We start from the raw sequence: 24,382 nt of genomic DNA, 5'->3' as shown, positions 1-24,382 counted from the left end.
GGTGGACATTTACACCTGCCTTGGCCATTTACTATTGTCTTGGAATATATACAAAGTATTTATATGTCCCAGCAATGTTTTGGATATGTGGAAGTATATAAGGAGGAGGAGGAGAGAGGAGGAGGAGAGAGGAGGAGGAGAGAGGGGGAGAGAGGAGGAGGAGAGAGGAGGAGGAGAGAGGAGGAGGAGAGAGGAAGAGGAGAGAGGAGGAGGAGAGAGGAGGAGGAGAGAGGAGGAAGAGGAGAGAGGAGGAGGAGAGAGGGGGAGAGAGGAGGAGGAGAGAGGAGGAGGAGAGAGGAGGAGAGAGGAGGAGGAGAGAGGAGGAGGAAGAGAGAGGAGAGAGGAAGAGAGAGCAGAGATGAAGAGAGAGCAGAGAGGAAGAGAGAGCAGAGAGGAAGAGAGAGGAGAGAGGAAGAGAGAGGAGAGAGGAAGAGAGAGGAGAGAGGAAGAGAGAGGAGAGAGGAAGAGAGAGGAGAGAGGAAGAGAGAGGAGAGAGGAAGAGAGAGGAGAGAGGAAGAGAGGAAGAGAGAGGAGAGAGGAAGAGAGAGGAGAGAGGAAGAGAGAGGAGAGAGGAAGAGAGAGGAGAGAGGAAGAGAGAGGAGAGTGGAAGAGAGAGGAGAGAGGAAGAGATAGGAGAGTAGAAGAGAGGAAGAGAGAGGAGAGGAAGAGAGAGGAGAGGAAGAGAGAGGAAAAGAGAGGAGAGAGGAGGAGGATGAGAGAGGAGGAGGAGGAGAGAGGAGGAGGAGGAGAGGCGAGGAGGAGGAGAGAGGAGGAGGAGGTGGAGGTGAGTGGAGGAGGAGAGAGGAGGAGGAGAGAGAGGAGGAGGAGGAGAGAGAGAGGAGGAAGAGGAGGAGGAGAGAGGAGGAGGAGAGAGGAGGAGGAGAGAGGAGGAGGAGAGGGAGGAGGAGGAGGAGGAGGAGGAAGGAGGAGAGGAGGAGGAGGAGGAGGAGGAGGAGGAGGAGGAGGAGGAGGAGGAGGAGAGGAGGAGGAGAGAGAGAGGAGGAGGAGGAGAGGAGGAGGAGGAGAGGAGGAGGAGAAGAGAGGAGGAGGAAGAGGAGGAGGAGAGAGGAGGAGGAGAGAGAGAGGAGAGGAGGAGGAGGAGGAGGAGAGGAGGAGGAGGAGGAGAGAGGAAAGAGAGAGGAGGAAGAGGAGGAGAGAGAGGAGGAGGAAAGGAGGAGAGGAGAGGGAGAGAGGAGGAGAAGGAGGAGAGAGAGGAGGAGAGAGAGGAGGAGGAGAGGAGGAGGAGAGGAGGAGGAGGAGAGAGAGGAGGAGAGAGGAGGAGGAGGAAGGGAGAGAGAGGAGGAAGAGAGAGAGAAGGAGGAGGAGAGAGGGGAGGAGGAGAGGAGGAGAAGGAGAGAGGAGGAGGAGGAGAGGAGGAGGAGAGAGAGGAGGAGGAGAGAGAAGAGGAGGAGAGAGAAGAGGAGAGAGGAGGAGAGAGGAGGAGGAGGAAGAGAGAGGAGGAGGAAGAGAGAGGAGGAGGAAGAGAGAGGAGAGAGGAAGAGAGAGGAGGAGGAAGAGAGAGGAGAGAGGAAGAGAGGAGGAGGAGGAAGAGAGAGGAGAGAGGAAGAGAGGAGGAGGAGGAAGAGAGGAGGAGGAGGAGGAGGAGGAGAGAGGAGGAGGAGGAGGAGGAGAGAGGAGGAGGAGGAGAGAGGAGGAGGAGAGAGGAGGAGGAGAGAGGAGGAGGAGAGAGGAGGAGGAGGAGAGAGGAGGAGGAGGAGGAGAGAGGAGGAGGAGAGAGGAGGAGGAGAGAGGAGGAGGAGAGAGGAGGAGGAGAGGAGGAAGAGAGAGGAGGAGGAGAGAGGAGGAGGAGAGAGAGGAGGAGGAAGAGAGATGAGAGAGGAAGAGAGGAGGAGGAGGAAGAGAGGAGGAGAGAGAGGAGGGGGAGGAGGAGAGAGGAGGAGGAGAGAGAGGAGGAGAGAGGAGGAGGAGGAGAGAGGAGGAGGAAGAGAGAGGAGGAGGAAGAGAGAGGAGGAGAGGAGAGGAGAGGAGAGGAGAGAGGAGGAGAGAGAGAGGAGAGAGGAGAGAGAGAGAGAGAGAGAAGGAGGAGGAGGAGAGAGAGAGGAGGAGGAGGAGGAGGAGGACGAGGATGAGAGGAGGAAGAGAGGAGGAAGAGAGGAGGAGAGGAGGAGGAGAGGAGGAAGAGAGGAGGAAGAGAGGAGGAGGAGAGAGAGGAGGAGAGAGGAGGAGGAGAGAGAGGAGGAGGAGAGAGAAGGAGGAGGAGAGAGGAGGAGGAGGAGAGAGGAGGAGAGAGGAGGAGAGAGGAGAAGAGAGGAGGAGAAGAGAGAAGAGGAGAAGAGAGGAGGAGAAGAGAGAGAAGAGAGGAGGAGAGAAGATGAGAGGAGGAGAGGAGGAGGAGGAGGAGGAGGAGGAGGGAGGAGGAGGAGGAGGAGGAGGAGGAGTGAGGAGGAGAGAGGAGGAGGAGAGAGGAGGAGGAGGGAGGAGGAGGAGAGAGGAGGAAGAGGAGGAGGAAGAGGAGGAAGAGGAGGAGGAAGAGGAGGAGGAGGAGGAGGAGAGAGGAGGAGGAGAGAGGAGGAGGAGAGAGGAGGAGGAGAGGGGGGGAGAGGAGGAGGAGGAGGAGAGGAGGAGGAGGAGGAGAGAGGAGGAGGAGGAGGAGGAGGAGGAGGAGAGAGGAGGAGGAGGAGGAGGAGGAGGAGGAGGAGGAGGAGGAGGAGAGAGGAGAGAGAGGAGGAGGAGAGGACAGGAGAGGAGAGGGGAGGAGGAGAGAGGAGAGAGAGGAGGAGGAGAGGAGGAGGAGAGGAGGAGGAGGAGAGAGGAGGAGAGAGGAGGAGGAGGAGGAGAGAGGAGGAGAGAGAGGAGGAGGAGAGAGAGGAGAGGAGAGAGAGAGCGACAGAGAGGGAGAGGAAGAAAGAGGAGAGAGAGAGAGAGAGAGAGAGAGAGAGAGAGAGGAGAGAGAGGAGAGGGAAGAGAGAGGAGGAGAGAGAGAGAGAGGAGAGAGGAAGAGAGAGGAGAGAGAGAGAGAGGAGGAGAGAGGAAGAGAGAGAGAGGAGAGAGGAGAGAGAGAGAGAGGAGAGAGGAAGAGAGAGAGAGAGAGAGAGAGAGAAAGGGAAGAGAGAGGAGAGTGGAAGAGAGAGGAGAGAAGAAGAGAGCGGAGAGAGAGAGCGGAGAGAGAGGAGAGCGGAGAGAGAGAGAGAGAGGAGAGCGGAGAGAGAGAGAGAGAGGAGAGCGGAGAGAGAGAGAGAGAGGAGAGCGGAGAGAGAGAGAGAGGAGAGCGGAGAGAGAGGAGAGGAGAGGAGAGAGAGAGGAGGAGAGAGGAGAGAGGAGGAGGAGGAGGAGGAGAGGAGGAGGAGGAGGAGAGAGGAGGAGCAGGAGGAGAGAGAGGAAGAGAGGAGAGAGGAAGAGAGAGGAGAGAGGAAGAGAGAGGAAGAGAGAGGAGAGAGGAGGAGAGAGGAAGAGAGAGGAGAGAGGAAGAGAGAGGAGCTTGGGGAAATAGATGGCAAGTAACATTTGCACCTGAGAAAACGCAAATGATGATTGTCTCTAGGCACCATGATGGTAATGCTGGTGCAGTAGTAAGGATGAATGGGAGGATGTTGGCACCTGGAGAAGAAGTTGATATCCTTGGGGTGAAATTTGACTCCAAACTAACCATGAAGAACCATGTTGTAAATCTTGCAAACAAGGCAGCCAGGAAGCTTACAGCACTTCGCCGTATCTCGCATCTGCTTGACAGTAGGGGTTGCAAGATCCTGTACGAGGCACAAGTACGCTCACACCTTGAGTATGCTCCACTTTCTTGGTTTGCCTGCCCCCCCTCTCATCTGCGACTGCTTGACAGAGTAGAGAACAGAGCAAGACGTCTCATCTCTCGCCTGGACCCATCCTGGATAGATCTGTCATTTCAGCAGAGCCTTCAACATAGGAGGGATGTGGGTGGCCTTACTGTTATGTACAACGCCAATATTGTCAAAATACCACACTTGGATCCACTTCGAGGACAGCGTGAAACAAGCTTTTATGCCACAAGACGGGCAGAAAGCAGCAACTTCACTCTGGCTGTACCCTTCTCCAGAACATCACTCCATCTGAGATCATACATACCCAGGATGACTCGAGTAAGGAACACATTCGTACAGCATAATGATGTCAACGAGATAACGTCAGTTGATCAAATGAAAATGCTGGCCCACAGATGGCTCCAACTTCATCCTGTTCCCTACTTGTATGTCTCATAACAATAAAAATGCTTTCAAATGAGCTGATGTAGGTAACAGCTCTTAGCTTGCCAATAAAGTAGGAATCCTTAACCTGTAAATAGCTGTCAATAAAGCTCGGGATCCTTAACCTTGTCAAACCCTGTGTAAAAAAAAAAAAAAAAAAAAAAAAAAAAAGGAGAGGAAGAGAGAGGAGAGAGGAGGAGGAGGAGGAGGAGAGAGGAGGAGGAGGAGGAGAAGGAGGAGGAGGAGGAGGAGGAGAGAGGAGGAGGAGGAGAGAAGAGGAGGAGAGAGGAGGAGGAGAGACGAGGAGAGAGGAGGAGGAGAGAGGAGGAGGAGAGACGAGGAGAGGAGGAGAGAGGAGGAGGAGAGAGGAGAGAGGAGGAGAGAGGAGGGGAGAGGAGGAGGAGGAGGAGAGAGGAGGAGGAGGAGAGAGGAGGAGGAGGAGAGGGGAGGAGGAGGAGAGAGGAGGAGGAGAGAGGAGGAGGAGGAGGAGGAGAGAGGAGGAGGAGGAGAGAGAGGGAGGAGGAGAGAGAGAGAGGGAGGAGGAGAGAGAGAGGGAGGAGGAGAGAGGAGGAGGAGAGAGGAGGAGGAGGAGGAGAGAGGAGGAGGAGGAGGAGAGAGGAGGAGGAGGAGAGATAGGAGGAGGAGGAGAGAGGAGGAGGAGGAGGAGGAGGAGAGAGGAGGAGGAGGAGAGAGGAGGAGGAGGAGAGAGGAGGAGGAGGAGAGAGGAGGAGGAGGAGAGAGGAGGAGGAGGAGGAGAGAGGAGGAGAGAGGAGGAGGAGAGAGGAGGAGGAGGAGGAGAGAGGAGGAGGAGGAGGAGAGAGGAGGAGGAGGAGCAGGAGGAGAGAGAGGAGGAGGAGGAGGAAAGAGGAGGAGGAAAGAGGAGGAGGAAAGAGGAGGAGGAAAGAGGAGGAGGAAAGAGGAGGAGGAAAGAGGAGGAGGAAAGAGGAGGAGGAAAGAGGAGGAGGAAAGAGGAGGAAAGAGGAGGAGGAAAGAGGAGGAGGAGGAAAGAGGAGGAGGAGGAAAGAGGAGGAGGAGGAAAGAGGAGGAGGAGGAGGAAAGAGGAGGAGGAGGAGGAGAGAGAGGAGGAGGAAAGAGGAGGAGGAGGAAAGAGGTGGAGGAGGAGGAGAGAGGAGGAGGAGAGAGGAGGAGGAGGAGAGAGGAGGAGAGAGGAGGAGGAGGAGGAGAGGAGGAGGAGGAGAGAGGAGTAGGAGGAGAGAGGAGGAGGAGGAGGAGGAGGAGAGAGGAGGAGGAGGAGAGAGGAGAAGGAGGAGGAGGAGGAGAGAGGAGGAGGAGGAGGAGAGAGGAGGAGGAGAGAGGAGGAGGAGAGAGAGTAGGAAGAGAGAGGAGGAGGAGAGAGGATGAGGAGAGAGGAGGAGGAGAGAGGAGGAAGAGAGAGGAGGAGGAGAGAGGAGGAGAGAGAGGAGGAGGAGAGAGGAGGAGGAGAGAGGAGGAGGAGGAGAGAGAGGAGGAGGAGGAGGAGGAGGAGGAGGAGGAGGAGGAGGAGGGGGAGGAGGAGGAAGAGAGAGGAGGAGGAGGAGGAGGAGTAGAGAGAGGAGGAGGAGGAGGAGGAGGAGAGAGAGGAGGAGGAGGAGAGAGAGGAGGAGGAGGAGGAGGAGAGAGAGGAGGAGGAGGAGGAGGAGAGAGGAGGAGGAGGAGAGAGGAGGAGGAGAGAGAGGAGGAGGAGGAAGAGGAGGAGAGAGAGGAGAAGAGGAGGAGGAGGAGAGAGGAGGAGAAGAGAGGAGGAGAAGAGAGGAGGAGAAGAGAGGAGGAGATGAGAGGAGAAGAGGAGGAGGAGGAGGAGAAGAGGAGGAGGAGGAGGAGGAGGAGAGAGGAGGAGGAGAGAGGAGGAGGAGGAGCAGGAGGAAGAGAGAGGAGGAGGAGGAGGAGGAGAGAGGAGGAGGAGGAGAGAGGAGGAGGAGGAAAGAGGAGGAGGAGGAAAGAGGAGGAGGAGGAAAGAGGAGGAGGAAAGAGGAGGAGGAGGAAAGAGGAGGAGGAGGAAAGAGGAGGAGGAGGAAAGAGGAGGAGGAGGAAAGAGGAGGAGGAGGAGGAGAGAGGAGGAGGAGGGAGGAGGAGGAGAGAGGACGAGGAGGAGAGGAGGGGGAGGAGGAGGAGGAGGAGAGAGAGAGAGGAGGAGGAGAGAGAGGAAGAGGAGGAGGAGGAGAGAGGAGGAAGGGAGAGAGAGGAGGAAGAGAGAGGAGGAGAGAGGAGGAGGAGGAGAGAGGAGGAGGAGAGAGGAGGAGGAGAGAGGAGGAGGAGGAGAGAGGAGGAGGAGAGAGGAGGAGGAGAGAGGAGGAAGGGAGAGGAGGAGAGAGAGGAGGAAGAGAGAGGAGGAAGAGAGAGGAGGAAGAGAGAGGAGGAAGAGAGAGGAGGAGAGAGAGGAGGAGGAGTAGAGAGGAGGAGGAGAGAGGAGGAGAGAGGAGGAGAGAGGAGGAGGAGAGAGGAGGAGGAGAGAGGAGGAGGAGAGAGGAGAGAGAGGAGGAGGAGGAGGAGGAGGAGAGAGAGGAGGAGGAGGAGGAGGAGGATGAGGAGAGAGAGGAGGAGGAGGAGGAGGAGGAGGAGGAGGAGGAGGAGGAGGAGAGAGAGGAGGAGGAGGAGGAGGAGGAGGAGGAGGAGGAGGAGGAGAGAGAGGAGGAGGAGGAGGAGAGAGAGGAGGAGGAAACGAAGAATACGTAATAATAATAATAAAATAATAAGTTGCCTTGAAGCATGAAAAACAAAGTCCAACCCTGACTGTGACATGATAAGATGAGATAACATTTGGTAAGAGCTGACGTTTGATGAGCATTCGCGAAGATACAGTGATAAGAAAAGATTAGGGCCTGCTTTGTTTTCGCTGGTACACAAACATGTCTGTCTGTCTGTCTGGCTCTGTCTCAAAGAGAGCCACAAGACTGCATCATCACGTTTACTCACATCTTCAAGCAGAGTATAGCATTTTGTCCGGATTTTTTGGGTTATCCTAGGTAATTTATACTATGTATACTTGTATTTATGTGTACCTGTGAGACATAGATACAGAGAGACAAACAGAGATCCAGCCAGCCAACCAGCCAGCCAGCCAGCCAGCCAGCCAGCCAGCCAGCCAGCCAAACAGCCAGCCAGCCATATAGCCACCATCATCCTCCACAGCATTAAAGATAATATTTTTGTGAAGGTAATAAAACAAAAAAAAATTTCTGATCAAAACTTACCGAGATACAGCGGCGGGAAGTTGACCCAAAATGACTGGGTGGAGGCAACATCAGCAACTTCCGCAAAATCGCATTTTTTTTTTTTACATTCTTTATACTTTTTTTTTTTTCTATTTTTTTCTTTTTCTAGTAACATTTGTGGTCTGTGGGACCAATATAATGTATATTGTATAAGTTTTCACTCATTGTATTCAACACAATAACTGCACTAATTTATCATTATACTGCTTACAAAAACTTGTTTACAAGTTTATTGTAAACAAAATGATGAAAATATTATTGCTGTTACTGTGTTGAATACAACGGTACCATACAGTACTATATGGTACAATGGTGCCATAAGGTGCAATGGTACCATATGGTACAGTGGTACCATATGGTACAATGGCATCATATGATACAATGGTACCACATGGTAGAATATGGTACAATGGCACCATTTGGTACAATGGTGCCATATGATACAATGGTACCTTATGGTACCATATGGTGCAATGGTACCTTATGGTACATGGTACATTGTACCATATGGTACATGGTACATTGTACCATATGGTACAATGGTGCCATGTCATACAATGGTACCATATGGTACAATGTACCATATAGTACATTGCATCATATGGTACATTATACCATATACATTGTACCATATGGTACAGGGACCCTAATGGAAATCTGTCTGACTTTTTTTTGGCTATCCTAGGTTCTCCAAACATATGCTGCTATGTATGATAACCTATGTAACTATTTCTGTATACCTAAATAAACTTACGATGCCACATGTGCTTGAGTAAGTTTATTCAGGTGTACACAAATACAGTTACGTAGATTATCATACATAGCAGCATATGTATAAAATCCTAGGATAACCCAAAAAGGTTAGGGTGACTTATTTCCATAGGGATCCCTGTATCTGTACCATATGGTGTCCTGTACCATATGGTACCCTGCACCATATGGTACCCTGTACTGTATGGTACCCTATACCATATAGTACAATGTATCATATGGTACCCTGTAATATATGATACCATGTACCATATAGTTCAAAACCATAGAATTCCTCTTCAGATCCACTTCCATCAGTCTTAGGACTAAGTTGTGAAGAGGAGAGTCAGAATTCACCAGGAGAGTGAGTGGGGAGTGAGAGCTTCCTTGCTGCCAGGCACGATGAACAAAGCACTTTGGCGGCATTCCCACAATGCCATGCAGGCGTCTAGATTTTTTCTAGTGTGCACACTGACCACCCAGTCCCATTCTCTCAGATGTAGGCCTACCAGCCTTCTTGCGCTAAATTTGATGCCGCTAGAATTTTGGCGTAGATCTATGGTTTGGACCCTCAACATACATGTATAGCCATAGATCTACGGCACGGACCCTAAAAGGGTTAAAGAGACGCCAGAAACAGAGCACTCTGGACAGTTATTTTGTGAGACATTGGTCCAGTGACTCTCAAACTGGTTCTAGTGGCAATAAAAGACAGAAAAGGGAAGTAACCCCAGAGAAGCCTTTGTTACCTAAAGTCTTTATGGAAGGGGATTCCCCTTCTGAACACTAACTCCTCCCTCTTTCCTCCTCCCTTTCTTCCAGAAGCCAGCATTAGCTTTCAATAAAGGTATGCAATACTTACATAATTGTTAAAAAAAATTATTTTTGTGTGAATATTTTTGTTTGGAACAGATTAAGTGTATTTCCAATAATTCTTATGGGAAATATTAATTTGGTTATCGGCCATTTTGGTTACTGGCTGGCCTTCTGGAATGGATTATGGCCGATAACTGGGGGTCCACTGTACTTGAATATTAGTTATCTGATGACAGACAAATAAAATTCACCAAATGGTGGTCTGTTGCTAGTCTTCATTTGGTACATATTATATGCATTTAGTACAAAAATATCTACGAGATGGAAGGAGAATTTCATGTACCACTTATAATTCTTGCGAACACAATTGGCAAACCCAATTTGCATGTCACATTTGTCCAAAAGCATATTGAGTATGTAGTCAAGCACAGCTGCAGGTTTCATAATAAATTCATGGGTCACTCTATCCACCTTGCACTTTCATTTCATTATGGTGAATGGATGTCAAGAATGTGACATCTTGTATCAATGTTGGTAGAATCACCAACAATATTTAAAGTAAAAGGACACAAGTGCAACTAATGTGACATTTTATTGTGGCAACCTTTCACTCTCCAGGAGCTTTTTCAAGCCGTTACAAACAATACATGGACACAGAGGTTATATAAAGGTTTCGAGTGAGGTGTAATACTAGTGGTAGTAGTAGTAACGTAAGCACAGTGGACCCTCAAGTTTCAGCAGCCTTGACTTTCATGAAATTCGACCTTCGGCGAGTTTTTTTGGCAAAATTTGGCCTCGAATTTCGTGATTACTTGTGTTTCAGGGACCGTCCAGTACCCGTCCGCCCATCACCACGCACAGCAAGCCAGTCTCCCACGCCATTTACGCTCAGTGTGCCATTGTTTACCAACACGTGACCATCACCCCGCGGGTTCATACAATACATTTCATAATAATCCATTGTTTTTTGTGCTTGAAACTGCTAAATAAGTTATCATGGACCCAAGGAAAGCTAGTGCAAGCCCTTTGGTAAATAAAGTGAGGACCACGATCCAGAGGGATTTTGAAGGGTTTGAGGCAGACCCTGTCCCTGCCGACCCTCTGCCTGTTGTGGGAGGTGTTGTGGCATTGGGCAAGTCTATGGGGTTGGAGGTGAGTGACGGGGATGTGGAAGAGTTGGTGGAGGACCACAGGGAAGAGCTAACCACTGACGAACTGCATCAGACCACAGCTGAGGAGGAACCTGCTTCAGAGGAGGAGGAAAAGAGAGTGGAGGAGGTTCCTTCTTCAGTGATTAAGGACATGTGTGGAATGTGGAATGAGTTGCAAAGTTTTGTTGAAAAGTATCACCCTGACCAAGCTGAAACAAGCCATATCTGCAACATGTACAATGACAGTGTTGTGTCCCACTTCAGGGAAATCTTAAAGAAACGCCAGAAAAAGACTTCTCTGGACAGATATTTGTGCGACAGGGGTCCAGTGACTCTCAAGTAGTTTCCAGTGGCATTAAAAGAAGAAGGGAAGTAACCCCATGTTGCAACCCCTGAATGGGTTGAAATGAATATTATGTATATATATTACATGTATATTACCTTTTCATATAATTTTATATTGCTTATATTTGCGATAATAGCTAAATCGTAAATATATTGCTTTATATTATTATTTGACTTAGTTTCCTTTTGTTAGGTAGGATGTAACACACATATTATGTGCTCATAGTTCAAGTCTTGATTGTCTAACTACTGTAATTATCGCTCTTTGCTCGTTATTCTGCCGGCTTCTGTTGCTGAGCTGCAGCTGTCCATGGAGCTATCACGTGATCGAAGGAGGGGGGTGTCCTCACCTCGCCTGATGTATTCAGTCTGGTCTAGACTCGCTTGGTGGTTGGACGTATTCTAGACAAGAAGTGCCTAACTCTTCCTTATTGGCCCATGTTGGAAGATCGTCTCTTGTCTCATTATTATTGTTAGTTCTGGAGACTCTGTTTACAGAACTTTGGACAGACTTAGTGATTTTCGACGTTGTACTGAGGTTGTGTGTCGCTTAGACACTCTGAGTAACTCAGGTCCTGAGCTGTAGCTTCTGACCTAACTTGTACTGGTATCTGTGTACTGTCACAGTCGGGTATTTTCTTATGCTGAACTTAGATTCAGTAGTATGGGAGCTTTGTGACTTTTGTGGAGGATCTGCTGATGATCCCTACTAGCTGTCTTTATATTATCTCCTTGTTCCTGATTGTGTCGCAGTTGCTTGTTATATTGTTGTTCGGCTTATCAGTCATTTTATTGTTCAAGCAGACTGTTCTGATTGCCAGTTGGTCAAGAACTTAGTTTATAAGAGGACTTTGTCAGTCACTTGTTTAAGTCTAGTCGAGTCTTGAGACATAGCGAACTAATTAGAGCACTTACACACACACACACACACACACACAAACTTACTTGTACATATTTGTAATATCTTATTAAATGCTAATGTACCAGACGGTACTTAAGAATTATAAATGTGATATGTGCTTTCAGCACAAGACTACTGTACACGAGAGAAGTGATTAATATTATTTTGATTATTGTGATTAATTTAATTTAATTTACTTTGATAATATACCTCTAGATGATACTTAATAAATTTATTTTAATTTCTCTAGTTAGTAGCCTACCAGTTGTAATCCTGAAGCACTATTGAATCATACTGAATTCTAATGGATAATTGGACAAGGATACTGACTAATTGTTACGAAAACCCAGTAACAGGTTGGATGCTACAAGGGCAGTCCTTTCTAGTATTCACTGGAGATCTCTAAGCTTTTAGAATCGCATTTTTTGTAACACCCCAGATAAGGACTTGCTACCTAAAGTCCTAATGGAAGGAGATTCTCCTTCCAAACAATAGTGTACACCTTCCTCCTATCCCCATTACACTTACCTTCAGCAAAGGTAAGTGTAATGCTGTTATTTTTTATATGCATGTACTTGATTTCTCATTGATTTCAGTATATAAATCTTATTTAATTTGAAAAAAAAATATTTTATTTTAATATTTTTGGGTGTCTGAAACAGATTAATTTTATTTCCATTATTTCTTATGGGGAAAATGGTTTCGAGTTTCGTGAATTTCGACTTTTGGCAGGCTCTCTGGAACGGATTAATCACGAAACTTGGGGGTCCATTGTATTGTATTACAGGTCCTCCATCACAAATCCAGCATCAATGGGACCTGTAGTGTGCCGGATTACTGAGTTTGCCGAATTACAGAGTGGTTAAGTTAGAATACACTTAATAAAATCAACCAGCTTGACTTACACAGTTCAATGAACATCGGCAAAAATAGAACATTTCCACTACTTTGAGCTCAATTTCAAGGTACTCTTCATCATGAAAGCAATCAAAATCATGTCTATTTCTGTAATATATCTTCCATTCTATCAAATGAGTCCAAAAAATGATAATACAACCATAAAAACCATACGAAAATATACTGCAAAGAAGCGGCTAATGGCTAAGAAGTTAACTCCCTTATTTATCGTCCGTCTTTTTTATTTTTGTTGTACGTTAAGAAGCATCTTTCCATCTTACATTGCCCAAGTTTCAATGAGATAGCCCAACAAACAACCGAGAAAAAAAAAATATTTACCAAAAATCATATATGGCAAGCCCAAGCCAGGTACTGGAAATAAGTCACTTTGTCTGACTTTTCTGGGTTATCCTAGGTTCTCTATACATATGCTGCTATGTATGATAATCTATGTAACTGTATTTGTGTATACCTGAATAAACTTATTTACTTCTAGTCTGTCAACTGAGTACAAGAAACCTCCCATTCGCTTATTTCAACTACCCAATAAAGTGGTCAGAAATTGGCAATTTGGCCGATTTCACACAAATTTCAACAGATGCCTATTTCAAAATAGGGTCCAGAATAAACAATGCAGACATTCCTGGCACTAAAATAACATTTTCTCTGTTCATTAGTCATGGCTACAGGCCCCTCTTGTATTACTCTTGCTTACCATTTGGAATTTTTATTCACAAAAAAACAAAAGATTTACTGTTATGCAGACTACTGCATTATTTTAATAATTGTATAAATAATGTCAATCCATTCTTGACTCCATACTGGAATTTAGACTGGCAGGCGGACAGGTATTGGACGGTGACGTCATTTGTTTACTCTTGAGCTTCGCTAAAGAATAGAACATTTTCACTACTGTGAGCGCAATTTCAAGGTACTTTTCATCATGAAAGCAATCAAAATCATATCTATTTCTGTAATATATCTTTCATTCTATCAAATGAGACCGAGAAAATGAGAATATAACCATAACAGCCATACAAAAATATACTGCTAAGCGGCCGCTAATGGCTGAGAAGTGAACTCCGCTATTTATGGTCTGATTTCTTTCATTTTTGGTGTACGTGAAGAAGTATCTTTCCATCATACATTGCCCAAGTTTGAATAAGATAACCCAACAAACAACTGAGAAAATAATAATATAATAATAATAATAATAATAATAATAATAATAATAATAATAATATCTTTATTTACTACACGTACATGTACAAGGTATACAGGCCTAGCTGACATCAGTGACATACTACTGTATAGAAAGGCACTCGTTATGCTGAGTATTTCAAGAAAATTAGGTCAGTGTCCCAGGATAACACCTACACTAGTCGACTAACACCCAGGTACCCATTTACTGATGGGTAAACATAGACAACAGGTGTAAAGAAACACGCCTAATGTTTCTACCCTGGCTGGGAATCGAATATTTACCAAAAATCATATATGGCTAACCCAAGCCAGGTACTAAAAATAAACCACGTTGACTTTTTTGGGGGTTATCCTAGGTTCTCTACACATATGCTGCTATGTGTGATAATCTATAGAGAGAAAATAACTTTTTTGTTTCATGTTTATGGTGGAGTACGAGTGTATATCATAGTTAGCCCTGTGTTATACTCGGTTTTCTCTAATATAATCCACCAAGACAAGGATAGGAGAATGGTATTTGTTTACCATATCCTCTTCATAACTCTGTCGAACTGTTCGGTGTTATGCCAAATATTATTCATTCTGGAGTATTTAACATGTTTTATGTTATTTATATTGTTTCTTATGTCATATTAGATCAATTGTGATAGGCAAATATAGCGTAATAATAAAGCATATTCTCCTGCTTCATGAGACTGAGTTCATGGCAACCGACAGTGGCTTCAAAGCCATCTTATCTTTAATGGATAATGTACTGTGTAGGTGCTTTACATAATGAGAAGCATTTCTTTTATTCATTGGAACCATGGCTAGGGCTAAAAATAAGCAGGTTAAAACAATAAATGGAGAAAAAGAAATTGGAATGACTTATGCAGCAAGCAGAGCCACCAAACAGTACCAGCAGGTTGGTGTGGCGACCCTGGAAATTTGAAATTATGCTAGCCAAAATTAGTGCCGAATAACTGAAGGAACCGAATAACTGATTGCCGGATTTGTGATGGCGGACCTGTACTACTACTACCACCACTAGTAGTATTACACCTCACTCTAAGCCTATATATAGCTTCTGTGTCCTTGTATTGTTTGCAACGGCTTGAAAAAGCTCCTGCAGAGCGAAACATTGACACAATAAAATGTCACGTTAGTTGCTCGTGTCCTTTTACTTTACATGTGACATCTTGCTTGTCAAGCCACCATAATGCCATATCATTGACATCAAACACCTGCACCTCACCACTACAAATGCCTGCATTGAACTTGAGCATATACTTGCAATTGGCATGCACTATAGCACACAAATCTGTCATGTTCACTTGCAATAAATCACTGAATAAGGGGCTTGTGTACCAGTTACCAGTATTTTTTTTTTTTTTATTATCACACTGGCCGATTCCCACCAAGGCAGGGTGGCCCGAAAAAGAAAAACTTTCACCATCATTCACTCCATCACTGTCTTGCCAGAAGGGTGCTTTACACTACAGTTTTTAAACTGCAACATTAACACCCCTCCTTCAGAGTGCAGGCACTGTACTTCCCATCTCCAGGACTCAAGTCCGGCCTGCCGGTTTCCCTGAACCCCTTCATAATGTTACTTTGCTCACACTCCAACAGCACGTCAAGTACTAAAAACCATTTGTCTCCATTCACTCCTATCAAACACGCTCACGCACGCCTGCTGGAAGTCCAAGCCCCTCGCACACAAAACCTCCTTTAACCCCTCCCTCCAACCTTTCCTAGGCCGACCCCTACCCCGCCTTCCTTCCACTACAGACTGATACACTCTTGAAGTCATTCTGTTTCGCTCCATTCTCTCTACATGTCCGAACCACCTCAACAACCCTTCCTCAGCCCTCTGGACAACAGTTTTGGTAATCCCGCACCTCCTCCTAACTTCCAAACTACGAATTCTCTGCATTATATTCACACCACACATTGCCCTCAGACATGACATATCCACTGCCTCCAGCCTTCTCCTCGCTGCAACATTCATCACCCATGCTTCACACCCATATAAGAGTGTTGGTAAAACTATACTCTCATACATTCCCCTCTTTGCCTCCAAGGACAAAGTTCTTTGTCTCCACAGACTCCTAAGTGCACCACTCACCCTTTTCCCCTCATCAATTCTATGATTCACCTCATCCTTCATAGACCCATCCGCTGACACGTCCACTCCCAAATATCTGAATACATTCACCTCCTCCATACTCTCTCCCTCCAATCTGATATCCAATCTTTCATCACCTAATATTTTTGTTATCCTCATAACCTTACTCTTTCCTGTATTCACCTTTAGTTTTCTTCTCTTGCACACCGTACCAAATTCATCCACCAATCTCTGCAACTTCTCTTCAGAATCTCCCAAGAGCACAGTGTCATCAGCAAAGAGCAACTGTGACAACTCCCACTTTATGTGTGATTCTTTATCTTTTAACTCCACGCCTCTTGTCAAGACCCTCGCATTTACTTCTCTTACAACCCCATCTATAAATATATTAAACAACCACGGTGACATCACACATCCTTGTCTAAGGCCTACTTTTACTGGGAAATAATTTCCCTCTTTCCTATGTACTCTAACTTGAGCCTCACTATCCTCGTAAAAACTCTTCACTGCTTTCAGTAACCTACCTCCTACACCATACACCTGCCACATTGCCCAGTATGTATATATATTCCCCTTACCCAGATATGGTTCCATCACTATTCTCATAACATCACCCGAGATACCCAATAACTTCCTAGTATCTTCCAATGTTTTACTTCCCGTGTACACAATTACATCTACTACAAGACCACTGTCGAACTCACAAAGCACAAACAATGTGATACCACAGCACTTCATCTTGTCTGAACAACAGTCTACCTGTATACAAAATCAAAACTCATCAGTAACAAGATTCTTGAATGAATAAAAATACATACTGAATTTCTATTTCAGATACATAAAAACACTCCTAATTTTGTATAACCTGTCGTTTCTGTCAGGCTTTGTTTTGTCAGAGAATTGTAGCATACATAGTAGTAGGAGCAATCTCTTGACTGGGATAATATTACCAAAGGCTGGGGTAGAAATTAGGAGGTCAGTGGACCAGTATGATTGAATATTGTGCTTGTACACAAATGGCCAGTGGAGGCTTGTCCATAGGAGCTGCAGTCCCCCGAGATGCTCACTGCCAGACATATGATTTCATCAACCTTATGGTAAAATAATTTGCAACTGACATATATATTACAGGAAAAATCTGCTGTATGTTGTTTTCAATGTATTTATAAGCGAATTTTTAATTTTTTGTTGAAACGAGATAAAAAATTATTAAAAATAGAAGTCTGATGCAGTATGATGTACAGTGGTCCCTCGCTTTTCGTAGTTCTCGGCAATCGTAAATTTCGCCAATCATAGGGGTATTTTCGTATAAACATGGACTCGCTTTTCATAGGTTGACTCGCGAATAGTAGTTCACCTGGGACGCGTATGCACGGTGTGAGCCAGGGCGGCCTCCCTACCCAGCCAGTCTGGCATTGTTTACCAGTGAGTGAAGGTCCCCTCAAGTGCTCCTACGAAATATTTCATAATAGTATTCCACTCATTTTAGTGCTTGCAAGTACTAAATAAGCTACCATGGCTCCAAAGAAAGCTCCTAGTGCCAAGCCTGTGGTAAAGAAGGTGAGAAATATGTACAGTGACAAAGTCTTGGGCCATTTTAGGGAAGTGTTAAAGAGACGCCAGAAACAGAGCTCTCTCCACAGTTACTTTGCGAGACAGGACTAGAGTGACTCTCAAGGTGGTCCAAGTGGCATTAAGAAACAGAGAAGAGAAGCAACCCCAGAGAAGCAATTGGTACCTGAGGTGTTGCTGGAAGGGGATTCCCCTTCCAAACTGTAAACAATCCAATCTCTCTCCTCCTCCAGTCTCCCATACACTAAGAAGAATCTCCAATAAAGGTAAGTGTTACGCTGTTAATGTTTCATTCATCATTTCCCATTGTATTGTTTATGTACTACATGTATATTTCATGTAAAAAATTTTTTGTTTTAATACTTCTGGGTGTCAGGAACGGATTAATTGTATTTACATTATTTCTTATGGGGAAAATTGATTCGCAAATCGTAAATTTCGTTTATAGTAACGGCTCCAGGAACGGATTAATTACGAAAAACGAGGGACTACTGTATAGGTATTACTAGCACTACGAGCCACCACTGTATATGGCATAAGAATTTTTTTCTTTTAACAAGTCAGCCATCTCCCTCCGAGGTAGGGTGATCCAAAAATAAAGAAAATCCCCAAAAAGAAAATACTTTCATCATCATTCAACACTTTCACCTCACTCACACATAATCACTGTTTTTGCAAAGGTGCTCAGAATACAACAGTTTAGAAACATATGCACATAAAGATACACAACATATCCCTCCAAACGGCCAATATTCCAACCCCCTCCTTTAAAGTGCAGGCATTGTACTTCCCATTTCCAGGACTCAAGTCCAGCTATATAAAAATAACCGGTTTCCCTGAATCCCTTCACTAAATACACCTACCATCCGAATTACGACCGAGTTCGGTTCCGAGAAACCGGTCGTAAGTCGAAATGGTCGTAAGTCGAACTTTACTACTGAATATCAGCATCACATTTTTGTAATGACTTTATTTTATTGTTTTATTTAGGTATTTCATGTTTTACTTTACTTTTTATGCTGTTAGTACTGTATTTTATACTGTAAGGTTCAGGATAAACACTGTGTACAACACAAATAGTTGTTTATTTCCCAGAAATTTGGCATAAAAAACACGGTCGTAAGTCGAGTGGTCGTAAGTCGAGAAGGTCATAAGTCGGATGGTAGGTGTATTACCCTGCATTACCCTGCTCACAATCCAACAGCTTGTCAGGTCCCAAATACCATTTGTCTCCATTCACTACTATCTAACACGCTCATGCATGCTTGCTGGAAGTCCAAGCCCCTCGCCCACAAAACCTCTTTTACCCCCTCCCTCCAACCTTTTCGAGGACGACCCCTATGCTGCCTTCTTTTCCCTACAGATTTATATGCTCTCCATGTCATTCTAATTTGATCCAGTGTCTATAAATGACCAAACAAACTCAACAACCCCTCTTCAGCCCTCTGACTAATACTCTTATTAAGTCCACGCCTTCCCCTAATTTCCACACTCCGAATTTTCTGCATAATATTTACACCACACATTGCCCTTAGACAGGACATCTCCACTGCCTCCGTCTCCTCGCTGCAGCATTTACAACCCAAGCTTCACACCCATGTAAGTGTGTTGGTACCACTATACTTTCATACATTCCCTTCTTTGCCTCCATAGATAACGTTTTTTGTCTCCACATATACCTCAACGCACCACTCACCTTTTTCCCTTCATCAATTCTATGATTAACCTCATCCTTCATAAATCCATCCGCTGACACGTCAACTCCCAAATATCTGAAAACATTCACTCTTCCATACTCCTCTCCAATTTGATATCCAATTTTTCTTTATCTAAATCATTTGATACCCTCATCACCTTACTCTTTTCTATGTTCGCTTTCAACTTTCTACCTTTACATACACTCTCAAACTTGTCCACTAACCTTTGCAATTTTTCTTTAGAATCTCTCATAAGCACAGTATCATCAGCAAAAAGTAATTGTGTCAATTCTCATTTTGCATTTGATTCCCCATAATTTAATCCCACCCCTCTCCCAAACACCCTAGCATTTACTTCTTTTACAACCCCATCTATAAATATATTAACCCTTTGACTGCTGCAGGCCCCTTTCTGAAACTGTCATTCTATGTCGATAAATTTTTGGAAAAAAAAACAAAAAAAAAAAATTTTTTCTTATGAAATAGAAAATCTTCTCCCGATGGTAATGACACCAAAAGTATGAAATTTGGTCGAAAATTCATGGAATTATGCTCCCGCGAAGTTAGCGGTCTTGGCAACATATACGTATCGGCGATTTCGCCGACTTTGAGCCCTGTTTTTAGCCAATTCCGTTGTTCCAGTTGACCAAACTCATAGCTATTTCTTTAGAACTCCATTTTGTCTATCAGTTGAGTACAAGAAACCGCCCATTTACCGATTTGAACTACCCAATATAGTGGTCAGAAATTGGCAATTTGGCCAATTTCATGCAAATTAAAAAAGATGCCAATTTCAAAATAGGGCCCAGAATAAACAATGTAGACATTCTTGGCACTAAAATAACATATCCTCTGTTCATTAGTCACGTCTCTAGGCCCCTCTTATATTACTATTGCTTTCTATTTTGATTTTTTATTCATACAAAAAAATACAAAATTTACTGTTATGCAGACTACTGCATTATTGTAAAATTGGTATAAATAATATCAGTGCACTAGAGAAAGAATATTATAATCAAATGCCTGTTACTTTCCCTAACAATAACTTCCATCAGGGATTTGTAAAAATAACATTCAAAGAATTCCAGTTCACTTGCAGTGTTCCCAAGGGTACAGTTAACAGGATCCCACTGTTAGTGTCATCAAACTGAGGGGGATTTGACACAAAATTTGCGTATTCCTGCGAATCCCAGATGCAGCTTGTTGGTGAGTACTGGATATTAGTAGCTGTTTGTGGTTGTGTAGGTTGTGGTTGTGATTTGGGGCTGCTTGAGGAGGCCCTGGATCATGGACGTGCTGAGTCAGCAGTGAGGCTCCCACCACCCTGGGCTATTGCTGATGCTGCACCCTGCATGGCACCACCACCACCTACTGACACATGTGGTCTATTATCTATCCCAGTTGTAGCCACATCATCATCACTTTCACAGTCTGTTCCTGGTCTAGGGCCACGGGATGTACTCCATCCACTTGGGATTCCACATGACGCACTACCAAACCACATGTGGCATCATATAAACCAATGCTTCATTGGTAAATATTTTTCCTTGCTGTCATTACTTGAATGGTCATCAAGAGCAAGAAAATCAAAATCCATGTCACTGCTGTCACCATTACTCGTATCTAACATCTGGCCACGGGGTAAAATATGAGCTTATGCTTACAGCGAGGTACAAATGAATGTGACCCAGATGAAACAGCACCAGAGGTGGAAGGTTGACGGTCCATGTTTTGGGCACTATTTTCATTATCCTGAGCATTGCTTTCAGCCACAAACTGTTCAAAACCACAGAATTCCCCTTCACCTCCACTTCCATCAGTGTTAGAACTGGCAATTGGGAAGAGGAAATTCCAGTTCAGCAGGGAGTGAGGGTTTTGCTACTGCAAAGCATCATGGACAAAGTGCCCTGAGATAGCATTCCCACAATGCACTATGGGCAACCCAGTTTTTTGTTTACTGCACACACTGACCAAACAGACCCATTCTCCTATATGTTGGCCTATGAGCCTTCTCACGCTAAATATGAAGGCACTAGAATTTTGGCATAGTACTATGGTATGCCCAGCAAACTCAAAACCATAGTACTATGGCACAGTCAGTAAGGTGGTTAAACTCAGTGAACAAGGTATGTTGACGGTAATCAGCATACATTAATAACAATAATCGCTCTGGGGCGCTTTAAGATTTTTCTAAATTATATAAGAAATATGCTACGTATCATATAAAGAAAATATATGCAACCATAGTGAAACAAATAAACATAACTGTAAGGTGAGGTAGCCAGGCAGGCTGCCACACCTCACTGCAATAAATTCTACTCACCACTTACCCTACATTAAGACTATAAATATGAATGTATTTTATGTACATTTTACATTTTTACTGTTTTTATGCCTAATTCTATTGCTAACTTAATAGCATAAACAAGTTATCAGGTATTTATATGCATTTAAAAGTAAAAAAAAAAAAAAAAAGTGATTCACTTTACAGCGGTATCCTGGAACCTAACCCGCCATATCAGCAGGGCCCTCCTGTATAATTCTGATTATTTACTTTGCATAATACATTATGGAATTTCTCCACTATTTTATTTTTAGTGTAATTAACCATCTTTCACTGCCTTATCTAAGTACAAACCTGTTCTTTCTTGCATTGCTTTTCATATTCCTTAATCTTACGCCTAATTTCATTTTTCTTTGAAATGATATACTCCAGGATGGCCTCTTTATCAAACAAATGACCATCTGAAAAATATAACAGTATTAAATATGAATCAATTTACTCACTGCAGTGCATGTGCACAAATAGTTCAGTTTCAGAGCAAAAAAATTCTATATACATGTATATATTATACCTGCAGTACTAAGTTACAATGGCAGTCTCCAAAATCCTACGAAGAAACAAATGGACTTTTGGCATTTATTTAGATTTCAAATAAAGTTTTTAGGAGAGTTATTCATATAAAGTTAATTTAGGAACTACTACATGTAGAAGAAATAAAATCAAAACTATGACAATGGATTGAGAGATTTTGCTTAGAACAAAAAATACAGAATTTTGTTTTTTATTAAAACATCGGGCATTTCCCACCAAGGCAGGGTGACCTGAAAAAGAAACACTTTCATCATCGTTCACTCCATCACTGTCTTGCCAGAGGTATGCCTAAACTACAGTTAAAAAACTGCAACATATCAACACCCCTCCTTCAGAGCATTGGCACTGTACAGTGGAACCTCTGGTCACGAAAGATGCTTCTTAACCTACACCAAAAATGAAACAAATTGGACAATAAATAATGGAGTTCACTGCTCCGCCATTAGATGCCCCTTCAAACTCTTAGAACTCATGCAGTGTTAGTTTTCTCTGTTGTTCAAGGTTTTTACATTTAGTTTACTATAACACTGTGCATTCTATGGTATAATTATTTTTGTGCTTAAAAATCTTAAAACAACAATATTTACATACAGTTCGTAGGGGTCTGGAACAGATTAATTGTATTTACATGCAATCCAATGGGGAAATTAGGTTCGAGTCATGACCAAATCGGGTCACGACCAGTTTTGGAACGAATTATGGTCGTGAACAGAGGTTCCACTGTACTTCCCATCTCCAAGAATCAAGTCCAGCTTGTCAGTTTCCCTGAATCCTTTCATGTTACTTTGCTAACACTCCAACAGCACATCAAGTGATAAAAACCATTTATCTCCACTCTCTCCTCTCTAACACGCTCATTCATGCTTGCTGAAGTCCAAGCCCCTTGCACACAAAACCTCCTTTACCCCCTCTCTCCAACCTTCCTTAGGCCGATGCCAATCCCTACCCCGCCTTCCTTCCACTACAGATTTACACACACTCCAAGTCATTCTATTTCATTGCCCTCAGACATGACATCTCCACTGTCTTCAGCCTTCTCTTTGTTGCAACATTCACCACCCATGCTTCACACTCATATAAAAGCATTGGTATAACTATACTCTCATACATTCCCCTCTTTGTTTCCATGAATAACATTCTTTGTCTCCACAGACTCCTCAGTGCACCACTCACCTTTTTACCCTCATCAATTCTATGATACATCTCGTCTTTCATAGATCCATCTGCTCCCAAATATCTGAATACATTTACTTCCTCCATACTCCCTCCCTCCAATCTGATATCCAGTCTTTCATTACCTAATTTTTTGTTAGCCTCATCACCTTACTCTTTCATATGCTCACTTTTAATTTCCTTCTTTTACATACCCTACCAAACTCATACACCAACTATGCAATTTCTCTTCAGAATCTCCCAAAAGCACAGTGTCATCAGCAAAAGCAACAGTGACAGCTCCCACTTTGTGTTAGATTCTTTATTTTTTAATCCTACACCTCTTGCCAACACCCAAGCATTCACTTCTCTTACAACCCCATCTATAAATATGTTGAACAACCATGGTGACATCACACATCCCTGTCTAAGGCCTACTTTTACAGGGAAATAATCTCCCTCTCTCATACATACTCAAACAGAAATACAGTAATGTAATAGTAAAAATTGCCTTCTGGAAAAATATCACCAGTAGGGTTTCACAAGGATCAATACTAAGGTACCCCCCAAAAAATTTATAATTTATACGTATACATGATTTTTCATAACTTATGATGCAAAAACCTTATGCAAAATTAAAAATGTAACTGATTATAAATTCTAACAAGACAAAAAGATGCTAGACTTTATCTTGGATACATGAAAACAGATGTTGGTATTGAAATTGTCAGAGAGGGGTCTAAGGGTATACAAATATTACAGGCTCACATAAATACAGTAATGAAAAACTGCTATGCTTTACTGGTATACTTCAAGATAACCTTCTGATAGATGGGAAAATTATAAAAAAATTCACCACATACATACCTTACACCAAAACTGAAATATGCAGCAGAAGTATGGCGTGTGAATAAAATATAAAGAAAAATGTCAAGGCACGCTAAGAGCTGAGGTACAGTGGACCCTAGGTTATCAGCTGTAATCCTTTCCAGAAGCTCGGCGTAAAACCGAAATGGCCGAACACCAAAATAATATTTCCCATAAGAATTAATGTAAATACAATTAATCTGTTCCAAACAAAAATATTCACAAAAAAAAAAAAAAAAAATTTAACAATTAAATCAGTATTACATACCTTTATTGAAGACAAATGTTGGCTTCTGGAATGCCTGCTACACTTCTTGCATGCCTGTTACACTTCCTGCAGGCCTGCTACACTTCCTGCAGGCCTGTTACACTCCTTGCATGCCTGCTACACTTCCTGCATGCCTGCTACACTCCCTGCATGCCTGCTACACTCCCTGCATGCCTGCTACACTCCCTGCATGCCTGCTACACTCCCTGTATGCCTGCTACACTCCCTGCATGCCTGCTATGCTACCTGCATGCCTGCTACACTCCCTGTATGCCTGCTACACTTCCTGCATGCCTGCTACACTCCCTGAATACCTGTTACATTTCTGTATGCCTGCTACACTTCCTGCATGCCTGCTACACTCCCTGCATGCCTATTACACTCCCTGTGT

General features: G+C 44.0%; 1 protein-coding gene across 12 annotated transcripts in view; it reads right to left on the bottom strand.

Moving 5' to 3' along the window:
* Nucleotides 1–24,382, bottom strand: part of LOC128688687 (nitric oxide synthase-interacting protein homolog) — a 73,820-nt gene that overhangs the window by 38,820 nt on the left and 10,618 nt on the right. For all 12 annotated transcript variants that reach the window (XM_053776674.2, XM_053776730.2, XM_053776722.2 and 9 more), the window contains one exon: nucleotides 21,468–21,574. In XM_053776674.2, coding sequence (XP_053632649.1) covers nucleotides 21,468–21,574 — 107 coding nt within the window. The remainder of the gene's footprint in view (nucleotides 1–21,467; nucleotides 21,575–24,382) is intronic.

The sequence above is a fragment of the Cherax quadricarinatus genome, chromosome 1 (assembly GCF_038502225.1).
Source record: "Cherax quadricarinatus isolate ZL_2023a chromosome 1, ASM3850222v1, whole genome shotgun sequence".
NCBI classification, from domain to species: domain Eukaryota; kingdom Metazoa; phylum Arthropoda; class Malacostraca; order Decapoda; family Parastacidae; genus Cherax; species Cherax quadricarinatus.
The sequence above is the reverse complement of the archived record's forward strand: the minus strand, read 5'-3'. Positions and strand labels throughout refer to the sequence as shown.